At 42.1% G+C, this 22,082-nt stretch overlaps 1 protein-coding gene across 1 annotated transcript in view; it reads left to right on the top strand.

Annotated features, from left to right (window-relative positions):
• LOC117139092 (dnaJ homolog subfamily C member 16) overlaps positions 1-22,082 on the top strand; it is a 179,492-nt gene that overhangs the window by 17,024 nt on the left and 140,386 nt on the right. The window contains exon 2 of the mRNA XM_033301212.1: positions 6,436-6,619. Coding sequence (XP_033157103.1) covers positions 6,450-6,619 — 170 coding nt within the window. The 5' untranslated portion in view covers positions 6,436-6,449. The remainder of the gene's footprint in view (positions 1-6,435; positions 6,620-22,082) is intronic.

Genomic DNA, 22,082 nt, shown 5'->3' with positions numbered 1-22,082 from the left:
TTTATTTTTAGGTCTTCGGTGAGTTGTGGTGAGTATGGCGTAGATGGTTTTCTGGTAAGTGTGGGGTCAGTATCCATGTCTTCTAGTTTATCGTAGCTGTGGTGGTGATGGTGTTGGAGTGGTTGGTTGGATAGTAAAGTTGTTTTGGCTGGTTCAGTTGTTGGTGTCTTAGATGAAGTGTTTTGTGCTGCTGATGTGTGTGTGTGGTGCGGATTTTGGTGTTGTGATTGGGTTGTGTTTGTGTGAATATTAGGTGATGGAGTGTTTGTTGTCATCTGGGTTGTGCCGTTTGTAAGTGTTTTGGCATGGGTGTCCCTCGGTTGGAAACCTTGGGCAGTTTTGTGGTCAACATTTTGTGTAGTTTTAATGGCTGCTAATTCCTTTTATGAACGTAGGGCATTTGCGGTCAATTGGGCTGAGTTGATGGTTAAGTTCTGGATTGTTTAGGCAATTTAAGCAGTTTTTTTTTGTTTGTGCATTTTTCTCCGTCAGTAGTGTGTTTTATTTCTAAACAATTTTTTTGCATCGAAATGGGAGTGGGATATAGTCTCGTACTCGGACTGTTTCGTAACCGATTCGTAATATTTGAGGGAGCTTATGCGACACAAAGGTTATATTAATCAATCCAGTTTCAACTAAGGTGATGTTGTTGCTGTCAGAGTTAGAGTTGGGCATTGTCGCTTCATTATTTGTTTAACGTCAGTTCCTTTTTGTGGTTTTAACTCTTGTAGAATTGTGACATCGTCCATGTGTCTAAGGTCGTTGCAATAAATAACTCTTTTAGAGAAGTTTAATGTATTATGTTCAGTTGCTATTACTTCCACATCTGCAATTGTTGTTAGTTTCAAAATTAAATATTATTTTTGGTATATATATGAGGTTTTTACAATTTAAAGTTCTTTGTTATACCCGTTAATCGTAGAGTTAAATGCCCACAAACCGCACAAAACTGTCACGCCCACACTTTTAAAAAATGTATTGATATTTTTTTTTATCATTTTTATTAGTCTTGTAAATTTCTATCGATTTAAAAAAAAAAACTTTTTGCAACGCCCACTTTAACGCCCTAAAACTGCTAAGCCTACATTTTTGAAACATTTTTCGATATTTTTTTCATGATTCTTGTAAATTTCTACCGATTTCCCAAAAAATTCTTTCCCACGCCCACTCTAACGCACTAAAGCTGTCAAACCAGTCACGCCCACACTTTTAAACAAGAATGTAAAACAAAGTCGAGAATAAATATAATCTTTCACATTTTTATACCCCTTACTTGTAGAGTAAGAGGGTATAATAGATTCGATGAAAAGTATGTAACAGGCAGAAGGAAGCGTATCCGACCATATAAAATCTATAAAGTGACATATATTCATTCTCCAAATGAAAAACTTAAACCGATCTTTGGAAAAGCTTCACTATTCAAGAGACTCATAGTAAAGACACAAACCATTAATCAATAGAAAGCTTAAGTTACCGATGAACAAATATCATATGTAAAGCTTCGCAGATCTTTAAGGTTATCTAGAACATAATAATAATTTATATGGTGTAATCAAGATGAAATAAACCTAATAAAATACATAAATAAAATGCATATACATAAAATCATATATTTTGTTATTCTATTAAATACCTAAATATTCCACTATATCATATATTCTCGATCAGGATAAATAGCCGAGTCGATCTGGCCATGTCCATCTGTCCGTATGAAGGTCTCGATCTCAGGAACTGTAAAAGCTAGAAGGTGGAGATTAAGAATACAGATTCTAAAGACAAAGACGCAGCGCAAGTTTGTTGACCCATGTAGGTACGCCGACTCTAACGCCCTAAAACCTCCCAAAACTGCCACGCCCACAATTTGAACAATTTTGGTATTTTTCATAATTTTATTAGTCGTGTAAATTTCTATCGATTATTTTTTTCGCACGGGTCACACGGCCACACCTCCCGCCCAACCGACCCAGGGTCGCTGCCGTGTATCGTACGGCTCGATTCGCGAGAAGATAGGCGCCCTATAGAAAAGGGAACAGAGACGAGGAAATGAACATAATGTGGAATAACTATGTTAAATATTAGTGTTAGTAGGATCTAATTATGTAATAGAAAAGATAAAATCGATTGCTTTAATAGCGGCAGAGAGTGAAGATTACAGATAATAGGATAAAGTATATAATAGTCAGAACATAAAACTCTATAAGGGTCATGCAACTCATAATTAGATCTACAATGATTTAAGATAAGGGGTATATAGTTACTAGTGAATCTACTTGGAACCCAGAAGTTAAGCCGACTAAACATGTCGGGACTCTCAACATCACCACGAATAAGCTTACAAATAAAGACTGTTCCAAGCATAGTTCTACGGTTAGCTAGGGATGGTAAATTAATTAAAAGTAGTCTACTGGAATAAGGAGGTAATATATGGTTTGTATCCCAATTTAGGCGCCGCAAGGCAAAAAGTAAGACGTTTTTTTGGACCGATTCAATGCGGTCCGAGTGGACTGCGTATTGTGGACTCCAAACAGGTGATCCGTACTCGAGAATCGGACGGACTAACGAAATAAATAAGGTTTTAGTCATGTAAGGATCATAAAATTCCTTAGACCACCTTTTTATAAAACCAAGCACACCCCTGGCCTTATTGACAATAGACGAAATATGGTCAGAAAATTTTAATTTTTGGGTCCAGAAGAACACCATGGTCATCAACTCGTGTTATTCTGTCCAGAGAGCACCCACTTAGAGTGTAAGTCGTGCGTATAAGGTTTTAGTCATGTAAGGTCAAACCAAGTACACCACTGGCCTTACTGACAATAATCGAAATATGGTCAGAAAATTTTAGTTTAGGGTTCAGAAGAACACCAAAATCATCAAGATCATTCTGTCCCACTTAGAGTGTAATTCGTGCGTATTGGGTTGACACAACAAAAGGTCATAACTTTACACTTGGAGCCATTTATGTTTAATACGTTATTACGACACCATATTTGAAAGCTTTCTAGATCGGATTGTAAGTCCAAGTGGCGCGAAATGTCCTTGTGCTGGAGGCATAATTTAACGTCGTCTGCGTACATAAGTACACGCGAATGTTTTATTGCTAAGGGAAGGTCGTTAATGAATCAGGTAAAAATAATCGGACCAAGGTGGCTCCCTTGTGGGACACCGGATGTGACTCGGAAAATACAAGACAGAGAATTTTTAAAGAGGACTTTTTGCGTCCTGCCATTCAGATAGCTTGAAATCCAATTTGGAAGATCAACAGGGAAACCTAATAGATCAAGTTTCCTTACTAGAAGGTAATGATTAACAGAGTCAAATGATTTACTAAAGTCAGTGCAGATTACATCTGTTTAAAGGTTATTGTATTACGAAAGAAGTTAGCTCTAAGAGGTTAGCGGTTGTTGATCTGCGTTGCATAAAACCGTGCTGACACGGTGTTATGATTGATCTACAAAGGTACTGCAAATGAGGAGTGATAACATTTTCGAAAAGTTTTGTGAAGAGGAATCACAAAGGACTCCTTCCATATATTAGGAAAGTGTGAAGATTCCAGAGGTAAGGTATACAGTTTCAGTAGAGGCTTGCACAAGGCTTCCGCACAGAATCTGAGCACACAGCCAGGGATTCCATCGGGACCTGGCGAATAGACCGGTTTAACACGCTGAAGATCGCTAAGCAGTGAGCTTTCGTTTATAGTGGGACAGAATATAAGATTCAGAATGAAGTAAAGTAGAATATCTTGTTTGAAAAAACTTGGCGAATAGATCGGCTATTGCTTGATCCGATGTAACCGTAGTGTTTTCAAAAAATATCGAGGAAGGGTAAGAACTTGTTTTTAGCTTAGTGCTACCGAAATTATAAAACTGTTTCGGATCCTGTGCAAACTGGAACTTACAACGGTTCAAATAATTTTTGTAGCACTGAGCATTAAGCACGGTAAAGTTTAACCGAGCGCTTAAATATTTACAAAGGATGGACTGAGAACCGGTATTTTTAAATTTCATATAGAGTCTGGACTTTACATTTCTAAGGTGTGTCAACTCTTTATTAAACCAAGGAGGTTTAGGGATTGACGGATAGTACATCGGAACACAAGAGTCAAAAAATGATTTAATTGCGGTATAAAACATATTAATCGCATCCGCCATTATGTTGCAGGAGTAAAGATCGGACCAATTCAAGCCAGCTATAAAATTGTTTAGCCTCCGAAAATTTGCCTTGCGAAAACAGTGAATTCGCTTTGTTGACTTCTCTGTCATCTCTTCAGATTGAGTAAGAGGTGCTACCCTAGACAGAAACACACTTTCTGGAATTGTTACAAGACATAGATCCAACAGTCGACCAAGAGAGTTTCGAATATAATTAACTTGCGACAACGATAAGTCGAGCAAGTCGTCAATAAATTCATGTTGTGCTAAAGGAAGAAGAATATTCGAATTTTCTTCTGGGGACCACGTTGTGCCAGGTATATTAAAATCACCTAGAACTACCAATTGGTAACTGCCAGACAGTTTATTTAAGATGGATTGGATAGCGGACAGATGATTCTGATATTCTGAGAATTCAGAAGACGGTGGAATATACGAGCACGTAATGTAAACTGATCTGTCGGAAAATGACAGCTTTACGCGTAAGAATTCAGAGTTACGGGACTCGTCAAAAAGTAACTTATTCCGACGAGAGGGTAGATCTAACCGCAATTAAGACTCCACCTCCCCGTCTGGAGGGACGGTCAAACCTATATATAGTGTACATACCTGGGAAGACTTCGGAGTTAAGTATCTCCGGCTTTAACCAAGTCTCTGTGAGCACTATAATATGGGATGCAAATGAAAGACTATCACAATACAATTTCGTTAGTTTGCTACGCAAGCCTCTAGCATTTTGATAGGAAATGTAAGATTCGTTGTTAGTTTTTTAAAAAAGAGGAAGAAGATGAAGAGGCGTGAATGAAGTCTAATTCCCACGGGCCCATTTTTCCTATTTTTGATCTTAGCTTCGAACTCTTTTACCACCATACTATCCGGCCAAAAATCACCCGAACATATGGTCGAAAAATGGTCGTTTGGGACAGTTATCTTGAAAGATGATATGTCCCAAGCGGAAGAAAATTTAAATTTTTCCACTTTTATATTATCGGCTTTTGTTTTGTCTTGTATACTATATAAGACAACTGATCTGATAAGTTGTGGAGTCCTGTTGATCATTTGCCCGTGGTTGCGTGGCCTTATGCAGCCTACCACCAGCGGCTTTTTTGCGCTTTGGAGATTCATGTAATAGCTTAAGGCCATTAAACTGTGAATTAAGCGCGGAAAGAAGATCATCGGCTCGACGAAAACTATCTCTAGCTACGCCAAAACTGTTGATCAGTTCTTTCAAGCCACCTTTAGTTTGGCGCATAAACGATTTCATCTCGTTCACAACTACAAGGCAAGCATCACAACAGTAATTTAGATTTTTACCCTTTGCTAGGTCATCACTTGTACGGCCATTAAAACCAGCCCACTTAGTATGCACCATTCTATCACATAGCCAACAAATCATATTGGGCTGCTCAGCCAAATATCAAAAACTTAAGCGAGCTGTTAAAAGAACCGCACTAGAGCAGTCTGCACACTCAGAAATTTTAGATTTTGTGTGGGGGAGCGAAAGAGAGTGAGAGCGGGAGAATAGGTTCACAGTGCAGTTTATGTGCTTGCAAAATACGACACCAAACAGCACTACGAACAACGCACAAAAGAGAGAGTAAACAAAAGACTTTGTATATTTGTTTAAACTACTGCACAAATCACAAAGAATCACTCGTGAAGCGAACGGATCTTTAATAATTATGTTTAAAATATATGATAATTAAAGAAGATTATTAAAAACCACGGCTGGTTTGACAAACACAAAATAAAAATCGGGGCGCAAAAAAAAAAACACGACCGTTCGCTTTGAAGTATGAAGCCTCCCTCCAAAAAACTTTTTGCCACGCCCACTCTAACGCCCTAAAGCCACCAAACCAGACACGCCCACACTTTTGAACAATTTTGAAATGTTTTTTTATTTTATTCCCTAATATTTATCGATATCCCAGAAAAATTATGAAATTTCGCGTTTGCATTCACACTAGCTGAGTAACGGTTATCTGATAGGCGGGGAACTTGACTAAAGCCTCCTCTCTTGTTTTGTGTTGATTAATAATATAGAATATACGCATATGTTGAATTCCTCACATTTGTCTTTTTGCTCTCGCTATAAGACATTGTAACGAGTAGGCAATGGATATTACAAAAATGTGTCTGCTGTTAGTCATGTAAAAGTATTGTGTAATAATAAAATCATATTGGTTCATTTAAAATTAAGAGAAAAACTGACTTTCATCAAATTTAAGATTTTAAAAACTCCGATATCAATATTAATTGTTTTACTTAATGTTTGTACTTACAGTTGAAGTTTAAAAGATGATTTCATTCTTTAGAAGTAATTATATAATAACCATTCTGGTCCTGTGTACAACATCCAATATACGCTTTTGTTCTTCGTTAAATGACCCATACGCTATACTGGGAATAACAAAAATGGCAACAACATACGAAATAAGAGAAGCTTACAAGGAATTAGCTAAGAAATGGTAAGTCTGCATAGCAATTGTGCCACAAAAGCTTAGAATGTTTAAAATTAAATGTTTTCGTATCATTATATTCAGTATGAAATGTTGTAAATGTTGTATTCTAATAAACTAACTACTGATGTGTCTTGTTCAATGAGTGATTTCAGATCGGCATGATCCTAAATATTCCACTATATATTCTTAATCAGGATCAATAGCCGAGTCGATCAGGCCATGTCCATCTCTCCATATGAAGGTCTCGATCTCAGGAATACAGATTTTAGAGACAAAGACGCAGCGCACGTTTGTTGACCCATGTAGACATGCCGTCTCTAACGCCCTAAAACTTCCCAAAACTGCCGCGCCCACATTTTGAAAAATATCAATATCGTCAATGTTACAGTGAGAATTAAATTATGTTTTTCTGTTGTCAGCATTTTATTTCTCTTTAGAAGTGCCTCGTAAAAATGTGTGGGCTGTCAACCAAGTCGTTTTTTCGGGCTTTGATAATTTTATTAATGGTGTCGGTTAGCTCTTTTATCTGTTTTAAGATTTCTGAACTTCTGACATCCTGATTTTAAAAAAAAAGTCTGTCCCCAAAAAATCTAAGCTTCGCGCAATTCTGTTGTATATTTTAATGACGGACCATTCCATGTTAGGAAATGTCGCCGGTGTAACTAGGTATGTGTGTTTCTCAGATCTCGCTTTTCTGGGCTTTGGTGCAATTGCAACAACTTCTTTTGCTAAGCTGATCATTTTAGGGAAATAATGATCGCGGAGTACTTGCTTGGCATTTTCCTGATCCGCTTTGGCGCACGATTGTGTTCTGCCGTGATAATTTCTAACTGCTCGTTAGCGAAACCTGAATACAATAGTGAAACTGTGTAGCTGGGAAATGAGCAATTGAGTCATTTTGAAAGCTTACCAGAAGCTGTGACTGCCTTCTTGCTGGCGTAGCTCGCGTCGTTCTTGAACAATAGTCTTTGGTCTATCATAACACCCAGGTACTTTGGGGAGTCTTGGGAGGTCACCTTTGTCCCAGTGACAGAGACTAGCACATTCTCCACCTTTTTCCTGCTGCTTAATAGAACTGCCTTAGTCTTGTGAGCCGCTATTGCTAGCCCGGCACTCTCGAGCCAGGGGATGTCAGCTCAATCGTGGTGTTACATTTATCGTGCAACTCTGCCATTATTTTGGCGAATGCTGTAATTTTCACATCGTCAGCAAAAGGGCCTGCGGATGCCTAAGATGTCATCGTACATAATGTTCCTTGGGGGAACACCTGCCGAAACTCGGTATATTTTTGGGCCAGCTTTCGTATCGTACCATAGGACACGATCCCTAAGGTAGCTGCCAACAACTAACCTCAGGTACTCCGGGATCCCCATACAGTTGGTTTTGAAGGCGTTCCTTACGTCGATTTGCGCAGTATTCCTTTCTGACTCTTATCCATCTATCACCAGCAAAGCGGACTGGGCGATGTTAATCACGGCCGAGAGAGCTTCTAGGGTACTTTTTCCCTTCCGGTAGCCATATTGCTGACTTCCTAGGCCGTTGATCGCCTCTTCGAGTGTACAGAATACGTTCGAACAGTTTTCCAGTTATGTCCTATATGCTGGTCCCATGCCTTTCGGCAACAGGACTAGTTTCTGGCTTTTCCACCTTGTTGGGAAGATTCCGTCCAGAAGACATTGCTGGAAGGCGGCCCTGAAGATATCAGATCTACCCATCGCCACTGCTTTAATAACAGCTCCAGGAATACCATCTCGTCCATGGGCTTTATTGGGCTTGATGCGCTTGGCTGGCTCGACGACTTCAGGTTCTGTGACGCACGGAAAATCGTGGGGAAAAATGAGGTCAGCCGCCATACTCTCTGCATCCCCATTTGGGATTATCAGGAAATCGATTTGGTACGCCAGCATGTCCTCATCGATCTTCCTGTTGTTCTATGCTTGTCCGGCTGTTCTTGCCCTCCGTATAAAGACTGAAGGAAATCAGAGCGTGGTCACTCAGCATTACGACGTCATGGATCATCCAGTTATTGTTAGCCTCTAGCCCTCTGCTGATAAGGGTAACGTCAATAAATTACATACCCCTATCGTTGTTAAACGTCGGCTTCCTTTCGTAGTTCAGCAGTATCAGGTCCAGTATTCCCATAGCGTCTATCACTTCTCAGCCTCTGAGGTTGGATACAGTACTGCCCCATTCCACTGCCCAGGCATTAAAATCACCGGCAATGATCATCGGTCTTTGCCCTCTCGCATGGCCCAGTGCCTCTAGAAACTCCTCGAACTGGTCGGGGGTGTCGCTAGGCGGAGCATAGCAGCTGTACATATTTATGTGTGTTACCTTCGCATATGCAATTCCCCGCATAGGTGAACGTGGAGAGAGCTGCAACACTTGATAGCTGCTTTACCTGACTCGTCTAGGAACATGGAGGATTGTCCCCATCCAGTGACGTAAGGTGCGCTTAGGAGCATGATGTCTGCGCTCCGCCGCAGTCTGAGCCAGGAGGCTCTGAGCTGCTGCGCAATGATTAACATTGAGCTGTATTACGCTTATATGGGAGTGCATTGTGGTGGCTCTTAGCTTCTTTAAGGCTCGCTCTGTAGGTCGGGCACGCCAAGCTAGCCGTCGGTGGTTTCTGTCCACCTCGCTGCTGCAGATCAGGCATTTTGGTGCTGCAACGCCCCCCTTTGCCTTGTGCCCACGCTCACCTCATCTAAGACAGCAGTCTGCCCTATCAGTGTCATTGCAGGTCGCTACTAGATGTCCGTAGCCCAGACACTTGTAGCATCTAGTTAGCCGGACGCCCTGTTAAGGTGGCCTGTTTTAGGACCGCTATCGCATCGTTTGCGTTCATCAGCACTGAGGCTATCTGCAGCTATCTGAGGCATCCCGCATCCTGCGAAGGCCCCTTATATCCTCTGGCCCTGGAATTGGGCGACCATGCAGCTCTGGAGCTCCTCTGCTGTAGCGTCGGCCAGTCCGCTGCAGGATAGAGCTATTTTTTGAGCTCCCGTGCGCACAGAGGCCAAATCATTAAACGCCGCTTCTAGATCGCTCTTGTACTTGGGAACGCTCTCCGGGGCTTTTTCCTCTACTTCAAGCAACAGCTCACCATACTGCGTTCTCTAAATTTTGCCGACGTGTCTGCCCAGTTTGCTAAGGCTCGGGTCCGATCTTAGATTCTGGAGCATCTCTGCGTACGAAGCCTAACTCCGTCTTCTTCAAGATCAGTGCCTCAGGTTTTACGCAGGCGCTTCAGCTTGGCCCACTTTGAGCCCGTGTTAGCATTCTTAACGACAGATGGCTTGGACTCGTTTGCTCTGGATGTCGCTTTTTCTTCTCCGTTGCCACCAGTCATGTGGTTGCTCGGCTTGTGTGCCGGAACTTTGGCGACTTGCCACTGCGCATTGTGACGAGCCTTTTTGATAGCCTTTTGTGCCCCAGTGTGGGTAGCACTGCTCGTCAAGCGGTGCTCGCTAGTGGCCCCTTCGTACAACTCTATCGCCCTGTTGTTAAGTGTTAACGTGCCGTTGAGTCTGAAATGCGGAAAACAGGGTATTTTTCTTGCCATTCATCCTGGTGAGTATGCACTTCAGGTCCTTATTCTGGAGTGCCGTGGTCAGGTCGGAAGACCGATGAGTGAGAAGACCGAAAATGTGGTCTATCGTCTTCTGGCTGGTCTCGGTTATGACATGCTGTAGGAGCCAAGTTCTCCACCTCTACAGCAGCAGTGCACTGTCGCTAGTCAACGGCGGCTAGATTCCGTCACCCTGAGTCAGGTTACCGACTTAGTTAGTGGGGGATGTCGAAAGCCTGGAGCTCCTCCTGCACGGGTCGTTGCTATCAGGGTGTTCCCCTCACTGCGCTATTCATCAACTCTAAAGTGGCCTATGGTTACCTATGTGGATCACCAACTTTAGAAAGGGTTCTTTTCTATTAATAACGTCCAAACTGTGTAGGCGGGAAATAAGCAATTAAGGTATGCTGGAAGCTTGCCAGAGTGGGTAGGTCGCAATGTTTCGCATATATGACGTCGAGGTTCACAACTTCTTTGACCATTTTTAAAATGCTGCTTCTGTCGGCGAGTTTTGCTAAGAAACAATTATAAGCTTCGTTTTATCTGGAAACATGCTTTTTCTGAAATGATCTGTCGTTTCGACCGTGTATGTCAGAATGTTCGCTGTGAATAGTCGCAGCGTCTGACTGAGGCTCATTATGTAAGGCGTTAATATTCTGCCTGGAGAGAACATCGGTCACATTATTTTCTCTACCCCGGCTGGTAATTGTTATTATATAATTATTCTATAATTTTCGCGTTATGGTCCTCTATGAACGCTTTCCATCTTTTTATCTTCGGATTAGGATTGCGATCGGACACCGCGAGTGCCAAAGGCTGCAATTCACCGAAGTCAATAGGAGTTTTCTTAGACACGTGTTTGCTGACGGAGCCATTTTCTCCTTTCTGCTAGCTTGTCAAAGGCCTCGCGATTGCCGCAAAGTCTTTAACGAACATCGATAGTAACAGGCCAGGCCTAAAAATGACCTAAGCTCATACAGATTTGTCGGTTCTGGGTACTCCTTTATGACTTTTACTTTTTCTTATACGCAACACTTTGTTTGAAAAAGTGTGTTTTTTCGTTGGACAGCTTCATGTTGGCATCACATAGGCTTTTTAAAACCCAATCTATGTGCATAACATGGTCTTCCTCTTTTTCGGAAGAAATAGTGACGTCATCTACGTAAACGTACCACGATTTGCCAATTTGTTCTCTAGGACCAAACGGTAGTCGACAAAAATCATATTTTCCGCTGTTTACCGAGAAAGATGTCTTCTCGCGGTCATGCTCGGCCAAATATATCTGGTGATAGCCGGACTTTAAATCTAGCGTTGCAAAGTATTTGGCTTTACCTAAATTTACCAATATCATAAAAATATTCGGCATTGGGTACTTGTCAGCGATGGTTTTTTCGTTAAGTTTCCTAAAGTCTATAACCAAACGCTTATTCTTATTCCCCAGATCATCATGACCGTTTTTGTCCACAACCCATGTTGGGTTATTGTAAGGCGACCTTGAAGTTCCAGTAATGCCTTTTTGCAAAAAGTCTGCGATTTCTCGCTTCACGAACTCAGATACACCCATGGGATACGGTAACAGTTTGGAATATACCGGCTTATCGTCGCTTGTTCAAATTGTGGCAACGACAGAAGTTTTAAATGGCAGTACCTCTTTAGAGGCCGTAAATGGCTTAGATCTGTTCGTGATCATGTTTTGAAATTCAATTTGTACAGATTCTAATATGGCAATGTCATTTACCTTAGTGATCCAGGTCCAGTCTCGCCAGTCTTCCAGTTGAGCTAGAATGTCAAATCCAATTAATTCATCGAAATGGTGTCTAAGAGAAGGAACGCAGCTGTTTTCCCAAAAATGTTCATTAAACAGTTCTGGTAAGCCCTGTTGAAACCATGAATGAAACTAACTGTGAAAGGGGAATTGACCGGCACCACATTTTTTAGCTCCTTTATGAGGTTGATGTAGTTTTTCGCCGCCCCTGTGTCGATTAGAATTTTTAGTTGTCTCCCCTATAACTGGCGTTCAATGAACGGCACACGGATACGCTCCCCAAAAAATTGATCTGATCATTATCGTCAGTCTCCTCATCTATTTCGGTAACTGCCTTTGCGGCGGCGATTTCATATTCTCTGTAATTTTTATCGTCAGCCTGTTGCATGGTATTTTGCTCTCTCTGACGCCTTTGACCTGTCATACGTGTGGAACCTGGCCTTTTATGGCCTCGAAAACTCTAGCTTCTGGTATTTGCGGGTTGACCGCTTCCGAAGGCGGTCGGCTGTCTAATCTGTGCCATAGTAGAGCCTTGCGTATGCTTGGGGGCGAATTATCCTGTTAGAGCCTATTTCGTTTTTTATAGAAGTGCGGGTTTTTCAAAGTGGTTCTTGGGAGCGGCTTCGATTTATTCGCCTTATCTCTCAAAGCCCTAGCATACGTGGCACAAAGGTAGTGCGTTATATGATTGCTTTGATTCCCTAGCTGAAGGTAAAGCTGAGGGCAAATCCTTGAGCCGGTAGGAATATGGCTCCCAAAACTTTCCTGAGACCTGCAATGAACGCTGGAGGGCATCTTTCTAACCTCAGTATTGAATAGAATAGCACTGTCCGGTTTGTGTGTCATAACGATCTTATTTGTAATAATGTTAACCGGTTTTCTACGTCGTCGTAATACTGCATCAGGCTAAGTTCCCTTGCATGACCGTCTCAAATCCCTGCCGAAGGACACGCAGCGACGTTTAGTCCACGTAGGTGCAGTCAAATCGAGAAACTAGTAGCCCCCTTGCCGATCCTTGATTTTATTTCTGATAATAGAGACTTCTTGTTAATGCGCCGAGCTGCCATGATGGCTTGAAGATTTATATGCGTCTACGGCTGACTGTCGCCCCTAATTTTCTAATTTACGCAACAGAAAATAAGCAAAAGATGTGCAATATATTTTACATGTTTGGTAACTTAACTAGCCTGTGAGATTAATATTGTTGTTGTTGGTCTGAAGAAGTTGGGCGCCGAATATGTTATTCTGTCCCGGGTCGATGTAGGAGGCGTGTGAGGTTGGAGTGTAGTCCAGCGGGGTTAGCTGCTTTACTTGGATGTCCCACTGCAGAAGTCCAAGTAAAGCAATTGGTTGTTGGAGAGTTTACTTCTTCTCTAATCACCGGCCTTGTGGGTCGGCAATTATATCAATTACATCCGGCTAAAGCCGGAGCAATGTTTATTGGTCAAGCTTAAGCTTTCGTATCTTAGACAGAACTGAAGTACAAAATATATTGAAGCATACCCTAGCATCAATGTATCACGCCATAAAATCGTGGTCGGCACGCCTACTCATCATTTCATGTATTGCAATGCTACACACTGGATAGCGCGGGGTGCTGAACCCATTTTGGGAGCGTCAGCATTGTTTGTGTGAATCCACTGAGTTGCTAGGGTATTCTTTATAAAACTACTTAATTGCCGAATCCGATATATCGAGTGTACTTTTCAGCTGTTAACTTACATGCAGTCGTTTGATTTCGATATTCTGGGTAGACCGGGAGCTAAAATGGCTCATGTTTATTTCCTCTCTCTCAATCCGACTATAACTGAACTTTTGGTGGACTGTAGTGAATAAAGTCCACGAAGTTTTTGTACATCTTGGACAAAATGTATGAATTTTATTGGTTCGAATATATGACGTAACATGTTCGTAAATTCTTTGACAATTGTATAACTTGCAAACTGAACGAGCCTCCATCAGGGAAGTTACTAATTTATATATATCGATATTACCGATATTAAACTGAGTGGCAAAAAATACGAAAAAGAATATATCATAGTTCAAGTAGGCGTGCTTATTTACGCCACACCATTAATATTAATTGCTAAAGCTGTATAGACGCGGTAAAGTCAGCAATATTAATATTTGGTGTTCCTGCTTGAATCATTGCAGATCAGGCTAGATCTTTCACTGGATCGAATTTCAGCGATTTCCGTTATATGCAAAAAATAGAGTTCGATTTAATAAACGAGTTATAAGTTTGTTAACGCGTATGCTAACTGCTTTTGAAAGTAGTCAGAGACGCTTTACGCGAAATACAAATAGCTGTTAATTGTAGAATTGTTAATTGGAAAGGAATTAAGGCCTCTTAATATGTTACCTATAGTTGAAAAAAATAATATAGTTGATATTATTATTATTATTATTATTAAGTGGGTTTCTATGTGTACTGCGACTCAGTAGGATCTATTGTACTACCCCTTCATGACTCAAAGATCTCCCTGAAGTCCAATGCACTGTATAAAAGCCAGAATTTTATTGGGGTTCAGGGCTGCAATTGTTTTCCGTGGGACTACATACATGCCCAGGAGTCTGTTCCTCCTGATGGAAAGCGCCGTGCAGTCACATATAATATGTGCAGAGCTCTCCTCCTCCATGCAACAGAATCGACAGAGTTCACTGTCTGCCAATCTTATGCAAATGACTGCGAAGTCGGCAGTGCCCCGTAAGAAGGCCAGTTAAAATGGCCTTAGAATGGTTCGGGCCCAATTAGAGGGTTCTATGCCCCTTTCCTGGATAGGTTGTCCGCTAGCTCATTTCCCGGGATGTTGTTGTGTCCCGAGACCCACCTTATTGTGAGTTTGTTGACTGCTCCTAGCTTGTCTAGGGCTGTCCTCACTTCATTTACTAGCTTAGATGTTATATTAGCTTTGCTGAGTGCCTTTATGGCTGCTTGACTATCAGACAGTATAGCAATGTCCTTGCCACGATAGTTCCTTTGTAGATTAAACTCCGCACAGCGTCCAATAGCACAGTGAGGGAGGGATCCTCATCGATGAGGGATCCGTCTGTATACCACTTTATTGTTTGTGGTTTCATAGGGTGTACTTTCCCCAAGGTTGTCCAACTGTTTTTATTACTGAGATGAGTGCTGAAGTTCTGAGCGAACCTGTGCTCAGCTGGCATCTCATCCCTTGGTTGCATCAGCCTTTTTATGCTTTCAGCATCCTTTCTTGTGAGGTTGCAGTCATTTCTTGCTCCCTCAATTCTTATTCAATGACGATATGAAGCGGCGTTATCTCCATTTGTACTTCTAGGGCTGCATTGGGACAGGTGCGCATTGCCCCTGTCATGCATATGCAGGCCATTCTTTGGAGCTTATGAAGTTTCACCTTAGTGGTGCTAAGGCGTGCTCTATCACCCCAGGCTATTACTCCATAGGTTAGTATGGGTCTGACTACCATGAGGTACAGCCATCTTATTATGCGTGGTGAGCTTCCCCACGATTTTCCAGCAATTTTCCTACACGTGAAAGGTGCTCTGGTGCACTTATCAATTGTGTTATCGACATGAGTTTTGAAGCTAAGTTTGAAGTCGAGGGTTATCCCAAGATATTTAACTTCTTTGCTGGCCTCTATGCGACATTCTGACAGGGTTATTGCCTTCATTCTCTGTAGCTTGTACCTATTTGTGAAGAAGTCTTGCGCCTTCACATGTGTTTACTATTGCTTTACAGAAGGTTCTATAGTTCATTCGTTTGGCTTTCCGGATCTCATGGTTATACATGGTCAGTTTATTCCCCACTTCCCTTCTCTTTTTGCTTTGTTAAAGAGACGCCTGGTCGCTTTCCGTAACTTCTCCAATTGGTCGTTCCACCATGGAGCATCTTTTTCCCTCTTGACTCGACCACGGGAGCAGTTTTCTCTAAACGCGTTAGTAAGACACGAGTTAATATCTTCTACGGCGGCCTCCAGTTTTAGAGTGGTACGGAGTTTCCCGGTTACCCCAGAAGCTGGATTCCGCAGTAAGGAGGCATTGAACCCTTCCCAGTTCGTATTCCTGGGATTGCGCCTACGCTCGCTACATTCTAGATTTAGCCCTATGTTAAAACGAATAATTCTGTGATCTGACATTGACTCCTCAGGAGATACGTGCCAGTCGCTTATATGCGAAGCCACTGATCTGCTGGAAAGTGTAATGTCCAGAACCTCAGATCTTACCCTAGTAACAAATGTCGGAACATTGCCGACATTTATTATTTCTAGATTGTTATTCAAGATAAATTCCAAGATTTACGTCGCTGCTGCCCCATATCACGTGATGTGCATTTGCATCACATCCGATGATGATGGGTGAGTGTGTCCTCTTGCAGTATTCTGCCAGTGCAGTGAGGGCGGTGGGCACGCCTCGTCACCTGCAAAGTATACCGATGCCACCACAGTCTTCTTGGCTGCTCCCACATCTTCTACCACGATCGGTACTGGTTATACCAGGGCTAGCCCAAGATGTTGTTTGGTGAACATCCTTGCCAGCACGGCCGAGGCTGCCTTTGCGCGATGGATGTTCACCTGAGCTATCCCTGTACTCCCGACCATTAAATGATCGGCTCCATCGTCGGCGTTGCTGATTTGGAGATACCCAGATCAGCATCCGCCGGTATCGCTTCTTCCTTACTCAGCAGGTCTAGTTCCTTGCCCAGCTCCTGAGAGGATATCGGGGTCTGATCCCCCATCTCGATGATGGTCGCATCAAGATCCTCATCATCCGCCAGATTCTCCCTGGATTCGGAGAGCTTATTGGGCTTCTCCGCAGAGACTGGTGGATTTCGAGGAGTCTCGACCTGTCTGAAGCACCTGAAGCTCAGCTTGTGGTCACTAGAAATAATCTTGGCGCATGAGTTGTCATCAATGCCAAGGCTAATTGCAGCCACTCAGTGGTTGCGTTGCCCAGTCCACTATCAGGTGACCCACCCTGAATTTGATTCCTCCAAACTTGATTGGAGAATCCCAACCGGAGAGGACTATCTCCTCCAGTAGTGCGTCCTCGAGCTGTGAGAGGTTCTCACTGCTGAGGACGACTTTGGGGTACCCCTCTGGTATGACCACAACTTTGATGGCCCCAGTTACGGCCGCATATGATGGCTTGCGTACCTCAGTTGCCTTTGCAGCCCTTGAGGTACTTGGGCCATCGAAGGAAGCAGTCAGTGGCCTGCTCTTCTCCACCTTCTGCCTCTTAGGCGTTTCCGTCGGAGGCGTCAGGGTAGAGTTTGCCCGCTTCAAAGCAGAGTTGGGTTTTTGCTCTAGCGGCTACGGTGTCTTGGCCAGAGACAAAGCTTCTGCGGGTGACTTGCCCTGCTGAAGGTAACGAAGATACCACTTCGTTCTGGCCCTGCTCAGCCCCTAACGGTTAGGGTCATCCCGGGCCCCAGGCTGACCAAGTTGCGGTAATGGGTTTTTAGCCCGTCCCGCTTGGCCGGCTTGGACCACATTCGAGTGACTCGGTGTGGCTTCCCGATTCTTCCCTCCCGCAACTGGGCGTGCTTTTTTGGTGTTACCACCGAAGTAGGCCGCTCTCCGTCAAGGAGACGGTCCTCGAATTGTCTTGCGACCTTTCCGGCAGTCAAGGCCTGCGGTATTTTAATGTTTTTTGGTCTATTGTTCATAGTCCCTAAGAGTTACGGAGAAATAAACGGTCCACCCGGGCAGAGATCCGCAGTACCCGGGTAAGGCTAACTAGACCGGGCGGACGCCACTTGCCCGGACTCTCCGCCCCCCAGCCTGGCAGACTTTCGGCACGGGTCGAATGACACCTTATTCCGGCCCGGAGGTGTGGAAATTTGTGAGAGTTGCCAGCACTCTTAGCAGACTTAGAGACATGACCTAACTTAGAGAATGTTTCCAGCCGCCCTCGCGTGGATAGTGTAGTTGCACTTCCAGTAGTGTGTCACAATTACGGCGCGTACCATCCCCTTGTGATACCTACTGGCGTGGCGGCCATAGTTGATATTAGTTATGTAAAAAAATGGCGAACAAAAAATATGACGAGGAATCTTTTATATGGAAAAGAACGATTTGACAATAAAAAAACTAAATTTAGTCGATTTTGTTTTGCTTAAAAATGAGGAAATACATCAAACAACGTTGGATCAAAAGTTAGAAGGTCAATTTCTGGTGACACAGATACTAGAAGGAGATCGATATATTTTGAAATCTATAGCAAATAAACGAACTTTTAAGTACTCGCCTGAGTTCATAAGAAGTATGCCGAAATAAGAAATTCCCAGAGAACTATACGTGGGAAATAAAAGATGTTGAGAGAGACGCTAGGGATTCATTGGTGGATTGCAATGAGAATAAATGCGTTGATAGAGACACTAGAGATACATTGGTCCAATGTGAACGAAGATGCTAAAAGAATACCAGATGAGTTGGTGGAATCCAATTAGAAAAGAGTATTGATGTACTTTAATGAGGTATTCCACCGCTAATGTGTAAACGAGTTAATAATATGGCATGTTTTTCTTAATACGGTATAGCATGAGTGTTTGGGAATTCTCTGTCTATGGCTATTTAGAGTGTTTAAGAAATACCCTCTGTCACTAGTTTGGACACTTAAAAAAAGGAATCCTGTTAGATTAACCAGGATATAGTCTCCTTTTGCTATATGTAATTATTGATTTTGTTAGTCGTTAAGTACCATTAATACTGATTCATTATTGTTATGTCATCACTTATGAAGAATATGAAATAGAAATATGTATAACCATCATTCTCATGTACCCATTGCCTACTTGTGCTTTCTCTTACACACGATCCACAAGCTCAACAAATTGCGCAGCCTCAGTTCAACAATTTGTTAGAGCGATACAAATTTAGTGGGAATAAGAATTTATGAGGCAATAATGGACACGTGCCTTCACTGTGTCTAGGCATTGTGCTAGCATAATTGTGAAGTTCCAGTCAGTCAATAACTGAAGTTTGAAGAAGACAGTTCAAAGAAATCAAGAAACACAAGGCCACGTCCGGGTCTGTTCTGAATCTTGTATTCTATTTTGCTTTGTTTCGTATCTCTTGTAGTATGTTGTAGTTTCTCTATGTCCGCTCCACCAGGTTTTTGTTGTTTTAAGCTGATATTCTATTTTCTCACTCTCTAACCATCTCTTGTGGGACAAACTAGAAAATTAGCCTTTTCTGTCCGCTTTGAATAACTTTGGCTTGCCAAGCTGGCTGAATATACGCGCATGACGTCGCTCGCTCGATGTTGCCTTAAGCGGCTACTAAGCTTCGTGGATCCCGAAGGAAAGAGCAGACTCTTTCGTGGGAGTAGGCTCGTTATGTTCTTTAATTAATAATTAGTAATTTTTTAATTTTTTTTTCACCTCAGTGTGTAATCGCACTTTTAGCACGACAATGAAAAGCTAAATTTCCCAGCAAGTAACTGGTGATACTTTTAAATCGTACGGACTAGCGAAATTAACAATGTTACAGTCATGTAAGGATCATGAAATTGCTTTGATCTCCTGTGTATTAAACCAAGGAAACCCCTGGCCTTATTGACAATAGTCGAAATATGGTCTGATAATTCAAGTTTAGGGTCCAGATAAATACCAAGATCATCAACCCTCTTAGAGTGTAAGTCCCTGTTATTGGGTAGACACGAGAAAGGGTGATTTCGCACGACAATGAAAAGCTAAATTTCCCAGCAAGTAACTGGTGATACTTATAAATCGTACGGACTAGCGAAATTAACAAGGTTTCAGTCATGTAATGCCTTGTGGGGAGTTTTAAAACTCCCCCTTCCATCGGAAGTTTTTGAAAAGTTTGGTGGTTTTCGACGGTCCTCCGCATCGGTGTCTCCTCGCATATGCAGCTCACTCGAAGTATCTTTAAACGCAATGTTATGAGATTCATAGAAAAGGCTATCAGAATACAATTCAGAGAGAGTCAAGATGTTAGTTTTTCGACGAATGGTGCAAAGGGGAAGAGTGGGATTGTGCAGTCGTCTGGTGACGTGAGGGAAGTTTAATTTTCACGTGCATTTTTTTCCTATTTTTGGCATTAGTGGTCCTGCTCACTATTATATATGTCGGGAAGTTAACTGCTTCGGGGTCCTCTGTTGCCGCGCTCCGCCCGCGAGTCGTACACTTCCTCGGTTGCGACATATTCACGCGTCCGCTTTCTCAGAGTTTTCAAACATAAGTGACCCGTGTACATTTCAACATCGATCTATCTCGCTTGATACATGCTGGTCCGAACTCACCACAGGACAAGCATTTGTCTCACTCTAACGCATCGTCGAACCGAGGCTATGTAGAACAGAGCAAAATCCGTTAAACTCGAATAACGGAACACAGCGAACAGCGATCAAAAAGAAACGAAGACAAGAACAGCTCGATACGAATTTTATTTATTAGAGATGAAACATAGAAAATAAAAATAAGACTATTAATGATGCGACACGGCCTTCCTGACCAGCACACGTCCTCGTGTGTAATATAAGTTTTGAAATTAAACAAGCTTAATCTAGAAAGATAACATTAAACGTAATTCAGAGTATTAGTAAAGGTTATCTTTTTTTTTTTTTAATTTTATTTTTCTTGTTATCGACCAACTCGAGTGACAGAAGTACCAAGAAGATCGTTTGTTATTATTAGCAACACACTAGGACAATTCAACCCGCCACGCCGCCAGTCACCAGACATCAAATAAGTCAACACAGTAACACGTGTACCTACTAGCACTGGCAACTTGGCGACGTTGCATGTGTCCCCAATCTCGCATTGAAATCCATCAATTCCTCTCATTCACTTGAGTCTTCAAACAACTCAGTAACTTTTCGCTCGCATTGGCATCCACCAACGGATTTCTAACGTCTCTTTCAACGTTTTCATCCACATTGGAATCCACCAAGGGATTTCTAACGTCTCTTTCAACGTTTTCATCCACATTGGAATCCACCAAGGGATTTCTAACGTCTCTTTCAACGTTTTCTTGATCGTCACATAGATCTAACTCTTTGGGGATCTCCTCTGTTGGCATACTGCGCAAAGCTTCATGTGGGTACTTATAAGTCCGCTTATTAGTTAAAGATTTTAAAATATAACGATCTCCCTCAAGTACCTCCGTCACGAGGAAAGGTCCTTTATATTTTTGGTCTAATTTTGTTTGGTGCCTTTCTTCGTTCTTAAGTAAAACATAATCGCCAACACCAAAGTTATCAAATTTGGCTTTGTGCTTATCGAATCTAGTTTTTTCATACAAGGCGTTCTTCTTAATATTTTCTCTCGCGATATTTCTTATAATATTTACATCGACTTTATTAACTTGTTCACATATTGGTAACATATTAAATGGTCTACATTCTTTTCCGATTAGTAATTCAAGAGGACTGGCTTTCGTTATGCGATTTGTAGTACAATTTATAGCTAGTTGTATCTCTCCTAAGGCATCTTGCCAAGAACGATGGCTGCTCTCTACAGCCGTAAGCATGCGTTTAAGCACACTCATAACACGTTCTACCTGTCCATTGGCACGACTAGCCCCTGTTGCAATTAAGTGTAGTTGAATTTTTTGCATGGAACAGAATTCACTGAAACAAGAGCCTGTAAAGCATTTACCCTGATCTGCAATGATTCGTGTTGGTACACCGAATACGGAGATTGACGCCTTCAAGGCGTCTATACAACTCTCACTATTTATGTTTACCGTGTGGTGCAAACAAACAAACTTTGTAAACGCGTCAATCAGAACGATAATATATTCCTTTTGATCCCTCTTGCCGCTTAATTTTCCCGTAATATCTATATGGATCGTGTGCCATGGAATTTCTACTTTTGGTATGGGGTGGAGTTCGATTGGCAATTTTCCTGACGGAGGCTTAGTTAACTTACACGTAATGCAATTATCAACGAACTTACGAACATATTTGGCCATGTTCTCAAACCAGTAAAATTCGTACATTTTGTCTAAAGTCTTTTCCCACCCAAGATGTACAACTGCTTCATGGACATGGTTCACTACTGACCATCTGAATGATCTGGGGACAACTGGCAGGCAACGAGTTTTACCGTTCCTTTGAATTTTGCGAAAAAGCATTTTCGAGCGTAATTCATAACTTTTTGCCAAGCTCTCACCCAATTCATTGTTCTGTAT

Source organism: Drosophila mauritiana, chromosome 3L (assembly GCF_004382145.1).
Source record: "Drosophila mauritiana strain mau12 chromosome 3L, ASM438214v1, whole genome shotgun sequence".
NCBI classification, from domain to species: domain Eukaryota; kingdom Metazoa; phylum Arthropoda; class Insecta; order Diptera; family Drosophilidae; genus Drosophila; species Drosophila mauritiana.
This window is presented reverse-complemented; position numbering and strand designations above follow the sequence as displayed.